Raw genomic sequence first — 16518 nt, 5'->3', positions numbered from 1 at the left:
CGACACGTTAGCCTGTTGATATTTATCTACAGCGAGATTGGGTTGATCTATGACTTTAAAACTGGTCAGTTTTAATATGCATAAGCAAATTGTCACCTTCACTCCAAAATCTGGGAAATATGGCCAACTACAGTGACATTCATTGCTGACAACCAGCTGGACTCTAAATAAATAAAAATAAATAAATAAATAACAGTGTCATTGTGAACTGGCTTGTTTTTAATTTTGTTTGCCACGGAAACACATGTGCCGACAATGTTATTCATTCACCCCGCATTACATTTGCAAACCCTTCTATTGAGATTTAAGTAGTATTTGAAGGGCATTCAAGCTGACATTTACTTTGCTCTGGGACTTCATCCAATAAGGTATTCCACTGTGTAACCAGTGAACCCAATGCAAAAAGGTTAAAGGATAGATGATTGTTGGCAAAATGGCATGTTCTGCACGGAACTGGGGAGAGCAGCCATGAACTTGCTAATCTTACAAGCTCCTGGGAAGAGAGTGGCAATCTGGACACACACCTATTCTCTCAGCATCGGGATTTCAAATTGCAAGGACGTGACGATGGATGTGTAGAAGTTAAATGTCTGCTTTAGAAAGATGTCAAATGGATTTATTCTATTAATGTTTTTAAAGTAGTCTAAATGACAATTGACACATTCTAGCTTCAATGGGATGGAGTGGCCCAAAAACAGATGATGCAGCCCTTCATATCTGCAATTTCAGAAGCACTACACATGTGAACCGACATATAAAGAAATGGAGACGGTGGTATGAATGCCACAATGCATTTTCTACTTAAAAAATGTTGATGAACACTACATTTTTCAGGATCCCTTTCACAGACAAGGCAGGCAGAATGTAGTCTAAAATATGAGTTTATTTAGAATCCATAGAGTAAATGTCACATGAAATCCAATTATTCAATGCAATAATTATATACAATTACATGAATACTAATTTGGACGCAATCTCTAGAAAAGAAGTTCGCAAACCATTCATATAAAGTGACATGTGAGACTGGAACTCCTCGATTCTCCCGATTTGTTTTCCACTTGGCTACTGCTGTTTGCATCCCAAACTCGACAGACACAAAGCAGGGAGAAATGAGATTTTAAATGTCATTGGTCTTACTGCCTATCAATGGTCTCAAGAGCTCCCAGGAGACACGAGCTAAAAGCCTCAATAAAACCGGTGGACAGATGGAACCAGCGAACGAGGCTGCTGGGGGAATTTCACTACAAAAAAGAGTGACTAGCAGATACAGTGGCTCATTAAACTACAAGGTCACTAATATATGAGCAAATCTAATTAGTTTTGGCCTGTTTGTCCTATTGTGGAGATGGTAAACCTTTTGCAAAAGCAGGCATTTCGCAAAGACAGAGATTTCCTTCAATAAACAAGCCAGCTTACGCCCGCACTTCATTTTTCCTACTGGATTTGGACGGACGTTCTTTTCTAACGGCCAGAATTCATTTTCTGAGGACCCGAAGGTCTTCACATCTTTGGCTATAACAATTGTTCAGGGATGATCCTAATAATAATTAAAAACAATAGATATATACAAATGAGAAAATCCCAAACTACCTCAATGGATTCGACTACAGCACTCTCCATGCCTGTAATAAGAATAGCCTACTGGGAAGAATGCAGGTGGATATTTTTAATTTCAATTTAACATTACAGTACCCCAGGGTTCATTTGCTCTCATAAACTAAATCCAGCAGTATACTCTATGTTTTGCATTGCTTCATATTTTATTTATGAAGTTCAGACCCCATGCTGGAAATGCATAGCCTAAAAATGTCTCTTTTTGTCTTCCTAAACAGCAGGTTAATTACAAAGCCAGCATCTATTATAGAGGTCCTGAATTATTTATAAGCTGACCATTTTCTCCCATGAATATGTAGCAAGGAGCACATTTCTAAGTTTAGGTGTCTTTTTGGTGCACTGCTTTTGACTCCAGCTGTCGTATTTCTGAATAGATTTAGAGGCAGATTTATCAAAATAAGTCATGTGACACAATCTCCATTATCACTGGTTGCTTGAAGAGGAAAAGTATTTTAATCAACCATTAATATTGAAGTTAAACGAAACTTTCATTGCAAATCTCCAGATATTCTTTAAAAGAGAAAACCTGAATATACAGATACTATTAAACAATTTACTCCTGACAACCTTTATTTGCCAGTTATATATAAATACTTTTCACCGATCAAGAACAAACGATGTGAAATGTATGGGTATTACAAATCTGTCATAAGGAACTGCAATTGAATATATTATGTCACATCACATCGATTACTGAAACTTACTTATCAGTACCCCTGTCAAAATAATTGAATCACGGAAAGCCTGCCTGTCCACACAGGACAGATTTTATATTTCTATCATCACCTAGACAGTGACTTGTAGAGGAACTGAAATGAATGCTTTCATGTGCAATCCCCGCTGAAAAAATCAAGTTTTAAGGTAGTTTATTCCCACTACATTTGCTAACATGGTGATGCCAACTCAATGTACAATAAAATAATGATCAATGGGAGCAATTAAATGCTGTCTGATTGACTTCTTGTAGGTTTCAAAAGAAGTAGATCTCAAAGAGTACTGGAAACAGGTTTATATCTACGATTTTAGCAAATGTATGAAAATATATATATATATATATATATAACAATTATGAATATAAAACCTTGACTATCCACATCTAAAAGTTAAGAAACAAATGTCATAGAAGACAGGAAGGATTGCAAATGTATTTAGTAGGCTTTCTATGTACCTGGATTTGTTATATTTATTTCTGTTTTTACCAAGTTGCTGACGTTGGATTGTAAACTCAGACCCTTTACTGACATACTTTAAGTCCTCACAGAGTGTAGAAATTGATATCCCAATGAGCCAGTGCACGCTAAATGACTGCAATAAATCTGTATCAATAATCTGCAATAAATATACCCCCCACCTCAGCTTTCATTATTTTTCATTCAAAATGAGTGAGAGTGTGTCAAACATCGGGGTCTGTGTTTTGCCATTGCGCTGGTCTGGCATTGCAGTGTGTGTGTACTGAATGTATTCCTGCTAAGAAAACAAACAAGTTGCCCATAATTCACTACATAGAAGAAACAGGATCACATGCATATATAATACAACTAGATAAGGGAAATGCAGGTGATTTGTAGTAGTTTAAGTTTGCAGTAGAAGTATACCAGTAGTTTCTGGAAGCTGCATTTCTTTAACCTTAAAGAAAAGTATTGATAAGGCATAGTTTAAGATCATAGAAGGAGACCACTGGAATACAGCATGAGGACTTCGGGAGGTCAACATATAGACAACTTGTTTGGGTCAGTTTCACACTCAACCAGACATTTACCATCTCCATACATGTTCTGTTACTATTCTGTGCTACAGACCACGTTCTGACCCTCAAAGGAGATTCCTGCCATTTCATCTCACCTACAGACAGCAAGGAAGTGAGCTTCAGATGGTGTAATTAGCAACGTTGAGATTTGAGATTGCTAATCTTGTCAGATCTCCATAAGAGGATTTTAAATAAAAAAAAAGATATTATCCAATAGTCCCATTGGGCATTATTCTCCACTTAATTAATGATAATGATAGCAAGAGAGAATGACACCCAAAGTTGCAAAGTTGCTTTTGACTCTTGATCCCAGCAAAAGAGGAAGTGAAACCGTGATCTGGGTCAGATATAGCAAGTAGAAGGGGAGGGACTTACCTGCCTGATTGACAGCACACAGGGACCTATTGGCAGCTCTGATATAAAATGACTCATGAAATTCGGCATATGACACACTCATTCGCATAGTCCCTTTAGTGTTAGTCTCTCTTTCAACACGTCATTTTGTGAGTCTGTATTTCTTCTCTTAATACTACCATGAGAATAACAGTGGACACTTTTACTATTCATTAATTAATACTGAATGTAATAAATACATAAAGTAAGATAAAATGCTCAATAATTTGTCACAGAAACTCAGTTAAATCTCAGCATTCATAAAATCAAAGGAAGGTTCATCTGAAGCACATTTTCAGATACCGAAACCTCTCTAATGTTTTCTTTCTATACATAAACAGAATACATTACATGAAGTTCAAGGTATTTTCTATATTTTTCATTTTAATCATCCCACTGGTCTTCCCATGCGTCTTAACTGTGACGGAGGTACGCCACCTTGCTCCAACAGTGGCTGATTTGGGAGGGGAGAGGATTTACTCACGATGTGAAGCTGCAGGAAATCCCCGAGACCTGGAGCGCTGTCAATGCGCACGAGGATCCCATCCTTCAGGGACGTGCTGAAACCGACGGCCAGGCGGTCTGTGCGTGTGCTGGGCCTGTCGTTCGATGGCCAAGTGTATGTTATGAGTCCTCCACCTTTGCCAAAGATATACGTTGTTCCAGCTGAAAGAAAAACAGAGAGGATGTCAATAAAGTAGCCCATAGCCTGCTGACACACACTTGTTTGTTAATTTGCTTTGTTTCCCTGTCATCAGCTGCCTTTCACAAATACTCCAACTCAAAATGTTTAAATACCCATGAGATCTTTTAAGAGCTAAAATTACTTGAAACCCCCAAAATCTGGCCAGGAAGACATCTGCTCGAATTTAAACAAACAGATTAAGCGCCTCAAGATGCCTTACTTAGCATAAGCTTTTAAATTAGGATTGACTACATGCAGTTTGGGAAACATCTTCACACGACTGAAGGCAGTTGATGTTTGTTTTAACAGAATGATTCGGAAGCCCCCAGCTCGGAGATTTTTATTTAAAAAGGACTCGATTATTGACAGTTTGCACACATTTAGGTTTGGGACTGAGGTAGGCACGGAAAAAAAAATGTTTTTTGTATTTTTTGCCTACCATTCTGGTAAGAGTAGGCTGAACAGTAGGCTATAACACAATACAATAAACAATTATACCCATAAATTAGTAGTAATATTCAAAAGAACATTGTAATATTATAATAAAACAATCATAAAACCATATGAAGTACAAATAATGCATTCTCTGCTTATTAATATGTTGCTGTCAGGACCAACATATGGCAACCAATCATGTATTTTATACAAATTAGCAGCAGCAACAACGAAGGAGAAAAAAATACAGCATTCAAATCTATTCCCCCAAGAAAAGATGCCAAAGTCTTTGAAAATGACCCTCTTGTAGCCTTATCAGTGCTATTCCTGTTCTTTTGGATCATTATGGCTTGGTTTTTGCCATGAGTAATGCCCAGACCAAAAAAAAAACAACCCTCATAATTCCTTAGGTATTTGTCTCTGGAGCCTCTCTGTGACCTATACAGGTTTAAATATAGTTCTTCCTCTGGAACCACACTAAAAGGAACAGAATGAAGAATTTGTTACGTCCGTATGCTTTACTATGTATTTATTATGTCCAACAAACAAGGAAGGAACAAATTATAAATAAACCAACGACACTTAATGTCTTTTAAATTAACCAAAGTCAAATGCAGACTGCGGTGGCGTCGACATATTTCACGACAGGAGCGTTACAACAACAACGATTCACTGGCAGGCAAATTAGCGAGGCGTAGCAAAGCAGGAGATCGGTGTCAGGTAAAGACAGAGACTGCACCTCACAAAGTTTTTAATATAAGCACAGTGAGCAGTCCACCTTAACGCATCAAACCGAGTCTGTGAGCGCCAAGCTGCCTTGTCTTTTTTAAAGCTCAAAGACAGCTGGCTTTATTGCTTTCTTGACTCCCCTGTGAAAGGAAGCATCTGGCCCTCAGACTCCCTGCTCTAAATCAGCGTGCATGTGTGCAGCAATAGACTATTTTCTCTCCAGCTGTTTAAAACCATGCTCAGGACTTGGTGGGGACACTGAAACGTGGTGCCACAGAACTTTGCAAGGCATGGCCACAGTCGGCAGCTGTCAGACGCGTTAACAGCTAAATATATTTTGATCGGCTTTGGTTCTAGCTTACCTTTGCTCGAGAAACAAGGGCAAAATCATATCAGGTTTCCAAGGTCCTGTGCTGTACCGTGGCGCACAGCTGTATCTCACCGGATTTGCTATGTGAACGCACACCCCACCTGTCTAGACCACGCCGTCTTCAAAACGTATGACGATGTTGAGATACGCACTAAAGTACTACGTGTATGGTTTAATTGGTACAGTTATCATTAACATGCAAATCAATTTAGAACTTTTTTGAAATGCGTTTTTCTGGATTTTTTTGTTGTTATTCTGTCTCTCACTGTTAAAATACACCTACCATTAAAATTATAGACTGATCATTTCTTTGTCAGTGGGCAAACGTACAAAATCAGCAGGGGATCAAATACTTTTTTCCCTCACTGTAACTGTGCAGAACCAGTAGAAGGTGTTAAGGATTTATTTTCTTCCTGACAAGTGTGGAGTTTAACAACTTTGGCTATAAATGAAACAAGCATTAACAAGCCTCCAAATGTTTGTACTATCGCCAGTGTCTGCGGTGTAGGAGAGTGGACGGAGAAACCAGAAACGGAGAGTGTGTGAATTCCCATAAAACTGGTGCGAGCTCATAAATAAATCAGACAGGAGACCGGGAAGTGCGAACCTGGTGTGTATAATTGTGTTTCATAAAGTGTCTTGATATAAATAAGTATAAAATATTAAAATGTCTAATTTAAAGGCTATACTTAGGCTTTCATAGAATACAATCTTCAACCCACCCCTGCCCTCTTGCTTCTGCCTAATGGAAACCTGTATTAGGATTGTAATTTGCTAATGGAAAAATTGTCATTATTTATTAGTATATTTACTAGGTGATCATAAATTTTAGCCTTTTGAATTCCTGTCAAAGAAAAAAGCATTTTGAAGGAACCATTAACACATGTCTGAATATATGGATAATCTCCAAATGACTACTGTTATGCTGCTGCTTACTATAAATTCTGCTTGGCGAAATATAAACCAATTTCATTTTGCAATAACTAAAAGTAAAAATGTGCCAAAGACCTGAGAATGCCCTGAAGTATGTGATTTCATTTGACTAGAAGTGACAAAATAATATGCTCCTTCTTGTGGATTAAAACGATTCCCAAGGGGCTGAACTATTTTCGCTCACTGTTATGAGTGTCATTAATTAATATGCATATATATCGTATTCTCAGAAAGATGCTCGATTTACGGTCACACGTTGCTGCAGTGAGGTACAAGATTCCCAGCTCAACATCATGGGTCTGACCACAGCTGTCCAATAGTTCCTTCCCTCACATCCCATTCAGGGTTGGGTTTCAGTCAGAGGTTTCATAATGAGATTGATCTTTACGTGGGTTAGGAAGCTGGCTGTATCAAAAAATCTCGAGGCATTAAATAGTCTCCTGAAGGAAGCATCATTCTTGCAGACACTTTCAAAACTTCAGGAAACTTGAGAACATGAACAATGATCACAAAATGGCAACAACTGAGGACAGGAGAACTGATTTCACAGCTCTTTGTGCTGTAACGATTTCGAATGATAATGTGCTGTACAAGACCTATCGGAAAAGAGTCTGCAGGTGATGAAAGGGGTGTGATTGCCCCTTCCTATATTTATCCATCGAGGGTTTATCGATATGCATCCACATGGTATAAGGTCAGTCCTGGTTCCACCCAACAGTAGGGCTGCACTGAATGACTGGTGGAGTTTAAAATCAGGAATACATCTGTGCCTTGCTGCTGGAGCCCAATTATCACATTTAATAGATTCACTTTACTTACGATAACAAGGTTCAATCATATCTATTCTGAACTTAATGCTTAGGAATGACGCTGACACGGCTTGACAGCTGATAGACTGAGCGAGGCGTCGCACACAAAGGCAAACACTGCGAGGCCTTTAGGTGCACCGCACAGACTAATCAAATTAGGGCTTGAAAACGCTATTGTGGATACTGAGAGCGTAGGGAGATTTCTGTATGAGAATCACTTCACAGCCAACCGAGAGGGAAACAAATAAAGATTCAAATAATAAATGTGTGTACATCTAAGTAGGGAGTTATATATAAATACCATGGTGACAAAACGGCAGCTTTTTAAATTAAAATATTGTATTTTTTTCTTCTTCTTCTTCTTCTTCTTCTTCTTCTTCTTCTTCTTCTTCTTCTTCTTCTTCAAAGAACTCAGAGTGAGACATCATTGGTTGGTCGGCCCTGCACAGCACCAATTAATTGAAATGCAACTTTCGCTACTCAGCAAGAGTTAAGGGTCTACTAAATGTCTTTTAATACCTGCAGTGTTATATATGAATTCATTATGCATCAAATTACATTCAGCGGGCTTAATAGAACAGCTTGGAATATGGTGCATGTACAATAGCTTCAACTGTCACATGGAAATGATGTTTACATAACTCTATTAAAAATGGACCAGGCATAATTATGTGCAGGTTAGTTTAATCTGAACCTGTGAGCTTTAGGCCAACATTTATTTATATATTTTCCTTTCAGATTACCCATTTTAAATTATGTAATGAGTGAACAAATGTGCTTATTTATTTTCTGCACCTACTGTAATATCCAAAATGATTGAGTACCTCGAGCAGATGACCTCAACCAACTGCTACAAAACAGGTTTTGATAATCAAAGTGGCATACCTTTACTATAGTCAGTGTTTTTCCTTCAACACAAACTATAACAGGCTCTCTTTTAACCATTTACAGAGATTGCAATAAACAAAATATCACTAGCATTGATTGTGTATAATTTTAAATGTTATTGATTGTGACTATGATTTTATTAAAATGTTATTTTCGATTTTAGACTGCAAACTATTCTTTATATTGCAGCTACCACCTTGGAAGTAAGAAATAGCGGCTGCTTATCCTACATCCAGCGCAATGATACTAATTAATAATCTGATAAAGCTTGATTGGAACTATCTAATGGGATTAACACTCACAAGAAATCACAAGGAGGTAACTAGCAGATCTGAATGGGGGGGGGGGGAGATGATATTATTAGAATTTTAACAAGCCGTCTGAAAGCTTATAAAGCAGACATAAATGAGAGCTATTTGGATGAATGTTTTAGTTTAAAAAAATCCATTCGATTATACTGTCAATATTGCCAGTAGCAGTTCCTTCTTTACTCAGTATCTCCCGCTGAAATGCACGCAATTAAACTGAAACAGACTGTAACCTGGCATTACTTTGTAATTACTCTACATCAGGTAACACGGTGTTGTAGCAGGACTATTTTCTCATAATTGCATACCATGTAGTAGGGGGAACCGGGGGGATTAGTGGTAATGCAATTACATGGCTATTCAAGCTATGTAATCTAAAATACAAAAAGTACAAAGAAAGTTAAGGTACGCTCACAATAGAGGCGGGAACAGAAAACCACATTTCAGTAAACGCTAATCATGCAAGCTTTTCTTTTTCAAGTGCACCAGTCAGATATTGTGATTGGATTTGGATTTGGATATTGTAGTACTTAATACTGTACATTTTTATATACAGGGCAAGCTAGATATTTTAAATTGAATTAATCGAAATGAATGAGACATCAAAGACAATCTGGAAGGTATTTGACTTTTTAAACTAAGATATTGATATAAATGACGTTTGAAATCATGCTAAAATGACCATTTTTGATGACTGATGTTTGCAGTCCATATCGAGAGACGTCTTTAATGTAGTTTCTCAATATCTTCACCCATAGTCAATATTGCATTAAGAGAGACCTGGACTACATTTTGAGATATCAAACAATATCTTCGAGATATTTTAAAAGTAGATTTGATTCCACACTTTGACAGGCTTTGAATTGTTAACAAACGCTAACATTAGCTCACTACTCGCATCTGTGTACATACAATTAATATCAACAAAATCAAAAATAATGTATTTATTTTACTGATTGCACACTGGTGTTCACACCAAATGTGCACTTGACATTGTATCTATTGCCCTCTCCCTAAGGCAACACAAGTATCGCTTTCCTGGTTAAATTTAGATGTATTTCACCTCACCTCATATTCCTAACGATCCTGCTATTATCACTTATGAGGATCTGAAGTAGTCTGGAGGCAGCTTTGAAGGATATAAAGCATGATGATTAATATGTTTTAACCCTTGCCACCCCGAGCCCTGTTGTAACAATGAACAATCACACAGTAGCTGCTGAGCTGGAAGGCTGCCAAGCATTTTCTTAAGAGATCTCTTACTTTTCAGATGCTGGAGAAGTATTAATCAAGGTTTAGACCCAGGAGGCTACAGTGATATATCCGTAATATCAAACTTCATAAATAAATAAAACATCTTTGGTATTATATAGGCTTGGTATTGTTTAATAGTTATGAGTGTCTACAAACAAATTGTTGGCAGTAGGATGCACAATATCCGTAGTCTGGTTAAAAGAGTGTCATTGTTAATTGAATTGATATGCAGGAGATTGTGCGTGTGTGATAATACATAATGATGCCTTATAATTTGAATAATATTCCAGGTGAGAAGCAATGCAAACTCTTATTTTGATCATGCACTCACCAGTGACACCGTTATCAGGTTTTCATCGCTTCCCCCCAATTTATATCTCAAATAGCGAGCTTTAAGCAGTTCAGGACTCCCGGCGGGAATGTCTTGAAAGAAGCGCCGCAATATCTTGCTTTTCTAAAAGGCCACAGTCAAGGGGATTGAAATCTATCTGCTGAGCAATTGGATTTCAACTCTTTAGATAGACCCTGATTAAACTGGGATTTTAGAAGGGGGAGTCGGCCTTGCTTATGAACGCGAATGTGAGATTTCAAACCCCCGGCGCCGCTGAATTCCACAAGAAATATTTAACAAGATTACACTAAGACGGGGGTGAAAAAAAGCAGTCCAGGTTTTAATAAATAAAAGCTTAGAACAATAGAAAGTAATGATGATAACACCATTTGCATTTTAAACACTCCAAAAATGATCTTCCTTCTTCCACCGTTTTTCTATGAATGCTGATGTGCAGTAACAAGGACAATTTCAGCCTTGAAAATCTTAAATTGTAGATCTATATCAGAAGATGACCTTGGTGATTATTTATTGCCATGTTTGTGTTTTTTTATTAACTGCCGTTTTATAACTACATTTTTTTTTAATTCAGGTGACTCCTTAGTTTTGTCAAAACCACTTTATGTTCCTCTCGTTTTTATTCAGCAGGAATATGGTGAAAGCCACTATCTTCTTAAAAGCGTAAGCTGAAAAGCCAATTGCCTCAGTCCTAAGCACCCTCAGAAATTCAACCTTCCAGCTTCCTTCACATATCCCGTTATGACTACTGACGTGTGAAAGCACTGATTTGGAGTATCCACTAAAGTCATGTTGACTGTCACCACGTATTGTAGTGACAGGGAAATCGAATACGGGATAAATGGAAGAGAAGCTGGAATACGAAGGTTTTCAACACAGTTTTGCTTTGTTTGAGCCTCCTGGGACCTCAAAGAGAATTTGAAATAATAATGTGAGGAAATGAAATTGTTAACCATCGAATATGTCGATGTTTTAACTGACAAGTGCCCCACACTGCTTCAGAAGAACAGAAATATAGACACAAGTTTTATGTCTCCTTTGGGGGGGATTGGTAACATTTGAGATGCAACTGGAATCAATCAGGATAGGTCTCAGCATCGGCCGCGATGATTGAGATATCTAATTTAAGATTAAAAATGAATCACTTCATTCATAGTTAAAAAAATGTTAATTGTAAGTGGTATGCCTAGACATAGATACACATAAAAGATCTTCTTCCAGTTCATAAGACATTTTGCAAGTCCAAAATCCACGATCCATTAGAGATACAAACATGTAATGCATACACAATCTCTCATACGTGTCTTTTTCAATGTATCATTTGCGATGTGCTTATATATCGTACTGGGTTTCAGCATGTGTAATATACAGGCTATTAACCTAGTCACCTAAGAGCCAGTATCATACTGAGGGCCTTCTTCCACGATTACTTTGGCTTCATGGAGGAGAGACAGAGTGAGAGAGAGAAGGAAGAGAGCCCTTGATTCCAGACACAGCCGTTTATTGCGTCTGTGCTTCAGATAATGCAGGTCGTGTCACGCCAGGCTTCGGCTTAACATTGTGCGGACTGAAATGTTTACCGAACCTCCTGCCTTGAGTCCCCTGTCTCTCCAGCAGTTTACTACGTGTGACACTCATGTGAGGATCCCAACAGGGGCATGAAATTGCATTAGGAGGCTGCCACCTTTTTGTTGAGGTCATGCTACTTTTATGAAGCCTTGTGTTCGCGCCGTTGTCAGTAGACCTAATACATATTCTGTGCAGCTTATTGCAGTTCAAATGTATATAAAATGTAATATTCTCCTTTATCTTTATGTTCTCCCCGGGGTCTTATTTAATATGTAAAATGTAGAGAAAATGTAAAAATGAATTGACAGCGTGTCATTCCGAGCCGTATATTTCTGAGACATCTCGGTGTCTTTAGTTTCTTCTTGCAATGCATTTCTAGTTCACTACTGCAATTTTAAAAGCTTTTCTTTCGTGAAACAGTGGCTATTACATGAATCAGACATAATCCATCACACAGTAACAACCTCTAACAACCAATAAATCAGACTTCAATTGCAACTTGTGATGCATTGCAAATCACTTACGCAAAGGCTTTGTAGTTATTTTGGTCTTACACAACAGTCATTGCAACATAAATATTAGCTTTTTCCTTGATTGTTTAAGTACACTGAAACACAGCAACAGAAAATTGAATTCCACGTCTTACTTTAGGAAATTCCTCTGGGGCAAAATGTCCAAAGAAGAAATAACAGCCCCATTTACAGCAAGTAGCTAGTCAAGTATGCCCATGGTATATAGTCTTTTTTTACTGCGTACATGAAATGACAAATGCAAAACAGAAAGGAATTGATTGATGGTGGGTAATGCTTGGTGACAGAGGCATTTTAGTGAATTTTATATTCTCATGCTAGCAATAAAGCACAATTTGGGGAGAAAGAAATCACTTTTTTTTCATGGATTTATGGCATACATATCAACAAATTTGCAGTAATAAAAAAATGTTAATTTTCCTTATTTGGAAATTACACTTTTTGGTGGTGTTTTGCAAGCATAAATGGTTCTGAATACACTATCACATCGCACATATTATACTGTTGAAAAAATATATTAAAAAATAAAGCAATTGTTTCAACAACATGTCTGTTTTAGCATCACCAGTACAAGCAATTAAGAACAAATGACCATAATGTAAAGTTGTCTTTTTTTTGTACTTTCTTTCTATACAAGACGTCAGCATCTGTTTGTGAAAGATGAAAAAAATTACCTTGAGTCAAAGCCTTGCCTCGATATAATCAACCCTCAATAACTGCAGTTAAAGCTGCTGTTGCTTCAGAAGGCTTCCACACGCAGCGGACCGATTCCTGGTCTCTATCTCGCAGCGCTGGAGCGATTGGTGTTCGCAAAGGATTCTCAATCATTTCAAGTAAAGTTGGAGTCGGTTTAGCCGCTGCCATACATCTGTGCATTTTCTCGTAAATAAAGCCCTTCCTCTTGTCTCAAGATGGAGAAGTCTCAGAATTGTCGGCTCGAATCAGCACAAAAGCAGCGGGGTTATATTACATGTGTGAGGAGCCCAGAGAATATGAGCGATAGATATGCTATCAGAGTCCGGGAATTTCTGATGTGGAGTATGCAGACTGACTGAGACCATGGTATGCAAGGCGTAAAATCATCTAGGAACTCACAAAGACTGTCCAGGAGATCACAGGTATTTGCAGACCTTTCTCACCTCAGCTAAGGTCAGTTTTCATGACATTATCATTAGAAAGACACTGAGCAAAACTAGGATGCGTGACAGGGTAGCAAGGCCAAAAGCACTCACTAAGAAGAACGTACACTTGTCTCAAGTTTGCCAAGAAGCACCAGGATGATCCTCAAGGGTTCAGGAACAACAAATGAGTCACAAGTGGGACTTTGTGGCCAAGATGTTGTGGCATGACCTGAAATGGGCAGTTTGTCTTCGAAAACCCACAGACGTCACTGAGTTGAAGCAGCTCTGGCCGGTGCTGCGAGAGACTAATCAATAACTACAGGAAGTGTTTGGTGGCAGTTATTGGGTTGCATAACTTTCTTTAATAAATACATGAAATACGTATCAAAATGTTGGCTTATTTGGTCACACAGGGTCTTAGGTTTTGGTTGAAGATCTGATAACATTCAGTGTCAACAATATACAAAAGTGCAGAAACGCGAATACTTTTTCACAGTATTATATATTACATTAGCAATGCATAAAGGCCTCTAGCCTTACTCGAAGTTACAGTACAACAGAGAAAGTACATACATACATAATGAATAATGTATGCTATTGAAAATGCCAGGAGCCTTACACTTTTATAGAAAAAAACACATTATTATACCTTTAATTGTTAACGACTGAACATAAACATTTGTGCGCACCCTTGAAAAAATTCCCCTTGGACCAGTTGCCCTTCCTGAACATCTAAATTACTCTGCTTTTTTTATAATGAAAAGTGTTTCAATACAGAACTTTGCCAAGCTTTCAGTTTTGGGGACATTAAAAACATGTTTTGATTATTTTCCCCCCATATGGTGGAATAATCACTGAAAGGGGAAGTTTTTATGTTCAGTGCAGCAGGCAGTTCTCCGGTAGAAGAAAGCAAACTCATTTGACACCCCTGGAACTGTTTGGGATAATTAAGAGAAGAGAAGAGAATGAAGAGAAGTTCAATCCGATCTCCAAAGAAAGGAACTGACAGGCAAGGTTAGAGCTGCAGATGACGTAAGGCAAATTTGTGAAAACCTGTCAAAAGAAAACGATTTTTAAGCCACAGAGAGGGAATGAGCAAGTCAAGATATGAACTGTTGAACCCGCTAACGCCAGTGGTAAATGACAGCAGAGGGTCTGTGCCAGTCAGATTGCAAATTGAAGGTACATTTAGATGGGCAAAATAAACAAATAATTAGAAAATAAGGTTTGTTAAAAAAAAACTGAAAACTTGTGTGACTTGCTGAAGTTATTCCATTCTGGAAAATATTATTTATTATGTATATATACATATCAGATTATATACCATGTGTCTGATATACATTGTATTTATTTTTTAACACCTTAAGATGATGTTAAATGTTTTTCCATCAGTACAAATGTGTTGTCTCAAGAGGGGAACATTATAGAACTTACCAAATTTAACATAATTGAGTCGATTTACAGTGAAAAATAAGTCATATTCATATTACTTTGATCAAACAAGTTTTTCTACGGGGAAAGATTTCAAATTCAGAACCCAAACTCCGTGTTTCTGTATATACTACCAAATAGCCATAGCTCTCTGTATATGCTGTTATATTCTACAGTTGTTTTATATGAGCAATTTATTGTTCAGGGCCACACATCACACATGGCTGACAACAATCTCGAGAAAAAAACTAAAAACAAATAATAAATGACAGATTTAAAGGCGATTGCGCTGGAAGCATCATTTATAATTTAATATTCCTGGGGGAATATATTCCTGCTTTACATTTCAATGCCCTACAGTATTGTGTAATTTCAATAAGAATGCATGCGAGGTAGAAATCAACGAGATTCAAAGTAAATCCCAATGTGATGAGCTCATCATCTCTCAATAATGAATAAGGGAATGCATGTTCTTTCCAAATAAGTGTCAAATTAAATTGCCCAGTTATATTTACTGTATATATTTTTAATAATTGAAGTGGACAACAGTGTAAGTTAGAGTAGTGTTAGTGAATGTCTTCATCTGGTACTTTCATTGATCTTTTTCACTAAAGACAAAGCTTCTTAGGGATTGTACAATATATGAAGAACACACACTCACACACTCACCGTTTTCTTGCAGTATAGCATTTGCAATCAATTAATATACATTTTGGAAAGTTATTATCATTATCAGGGAAACATCAAAGTATCCCAAGGATACAGAGCCACCTGGTCACCCTAAAATGTGCCACAATAAATAGTTGAGACATAATTGGAAACATATTGATGAAGTATGCAGTAGTTTGTTTCAAACTATGTTTTTGTTACCTTGCTCTTGATTATCAAATTGAACTACACTATTAAGTTGTATAGTTAAAAAAAACGCTGTAAACTGAAAATGTCCCCAGTAGCTCTTTTTTTTTAATTGCCTCATCTATTTCTGTTCTTGAGATAGCTTTCCAAATTTTTATGAGATTATGTTGGAGGATAATACTCCAGGCAAATCACTAAAACAAAAGTACCTCATGTATTCTTCTATGATCTAGTTGAGCTAAAGGGCTTAAACATTCAGAAACCCCTTTACCAAGTAATATCAACCATGTGACAACATTATCAAAATCTAGGAAATAAAAAGGCTTTTATCTTGCTCAAGCTTGACTTTCATATTACACTATGTATGAGAAATGCTTATTTGTCTTTATATTAGATACAGGATTTATGTGAGCATGCTTATCAGCCTGGGCTCATCCTACATGTTTGATGGTTTGTTAAGAACGTTATATAATTAAAAATCAGTCAGTCCTCAACCCA

General features: G+C 37.3%; 1 protein-coding gene across 9 annotated transcripts in view; it reads right to left on the bottom strand.

Moving 5' to 3' along the window:
* nrxn3a (neurexin 3a) overlaps nucleotides 1-16518 on the bottom strand; it is a 328954-nt gene that overhangs the window by 90141 nt on the left and 222295 nt on the right. For all 9 annotated transcript variants that reach the window (XR_010805140.1, XR_010805144.1, XR_010805142.1 and 6 more), the window contains one exon: nucleotides 4239-4420. Coding sequence is in view for 2 of the 9 variants with exons in the window: in XM_066694072.1 (XP_066550169.1) it covers nucleotides 4239-4420 (182 nt within the window). In the remaining 7 variants the exon portion in view is untranslated. The remainder of the gene's footprint in view (nucleotides 1-4238; nucleotides 4421-16518) is intronic.

The sequence above is a fragment of the Amia ocellicauda genome, chromosome 21 (genome assembly GCF_036373705.1).
Source record: "Amia ocellicauda isolate fAmiCal2 chromosome 21, fAmiCal2.hap1, whole genome shotgun sequence".
NCBI lineage: Eukaryota > Metazoa > Chordata > Actinopteri > Amiiformes > Amiidae > Amia > Amia ocellicauda.
This window is presented reverse-complemented; position numbering and strand designations above follow the sequence as displayed.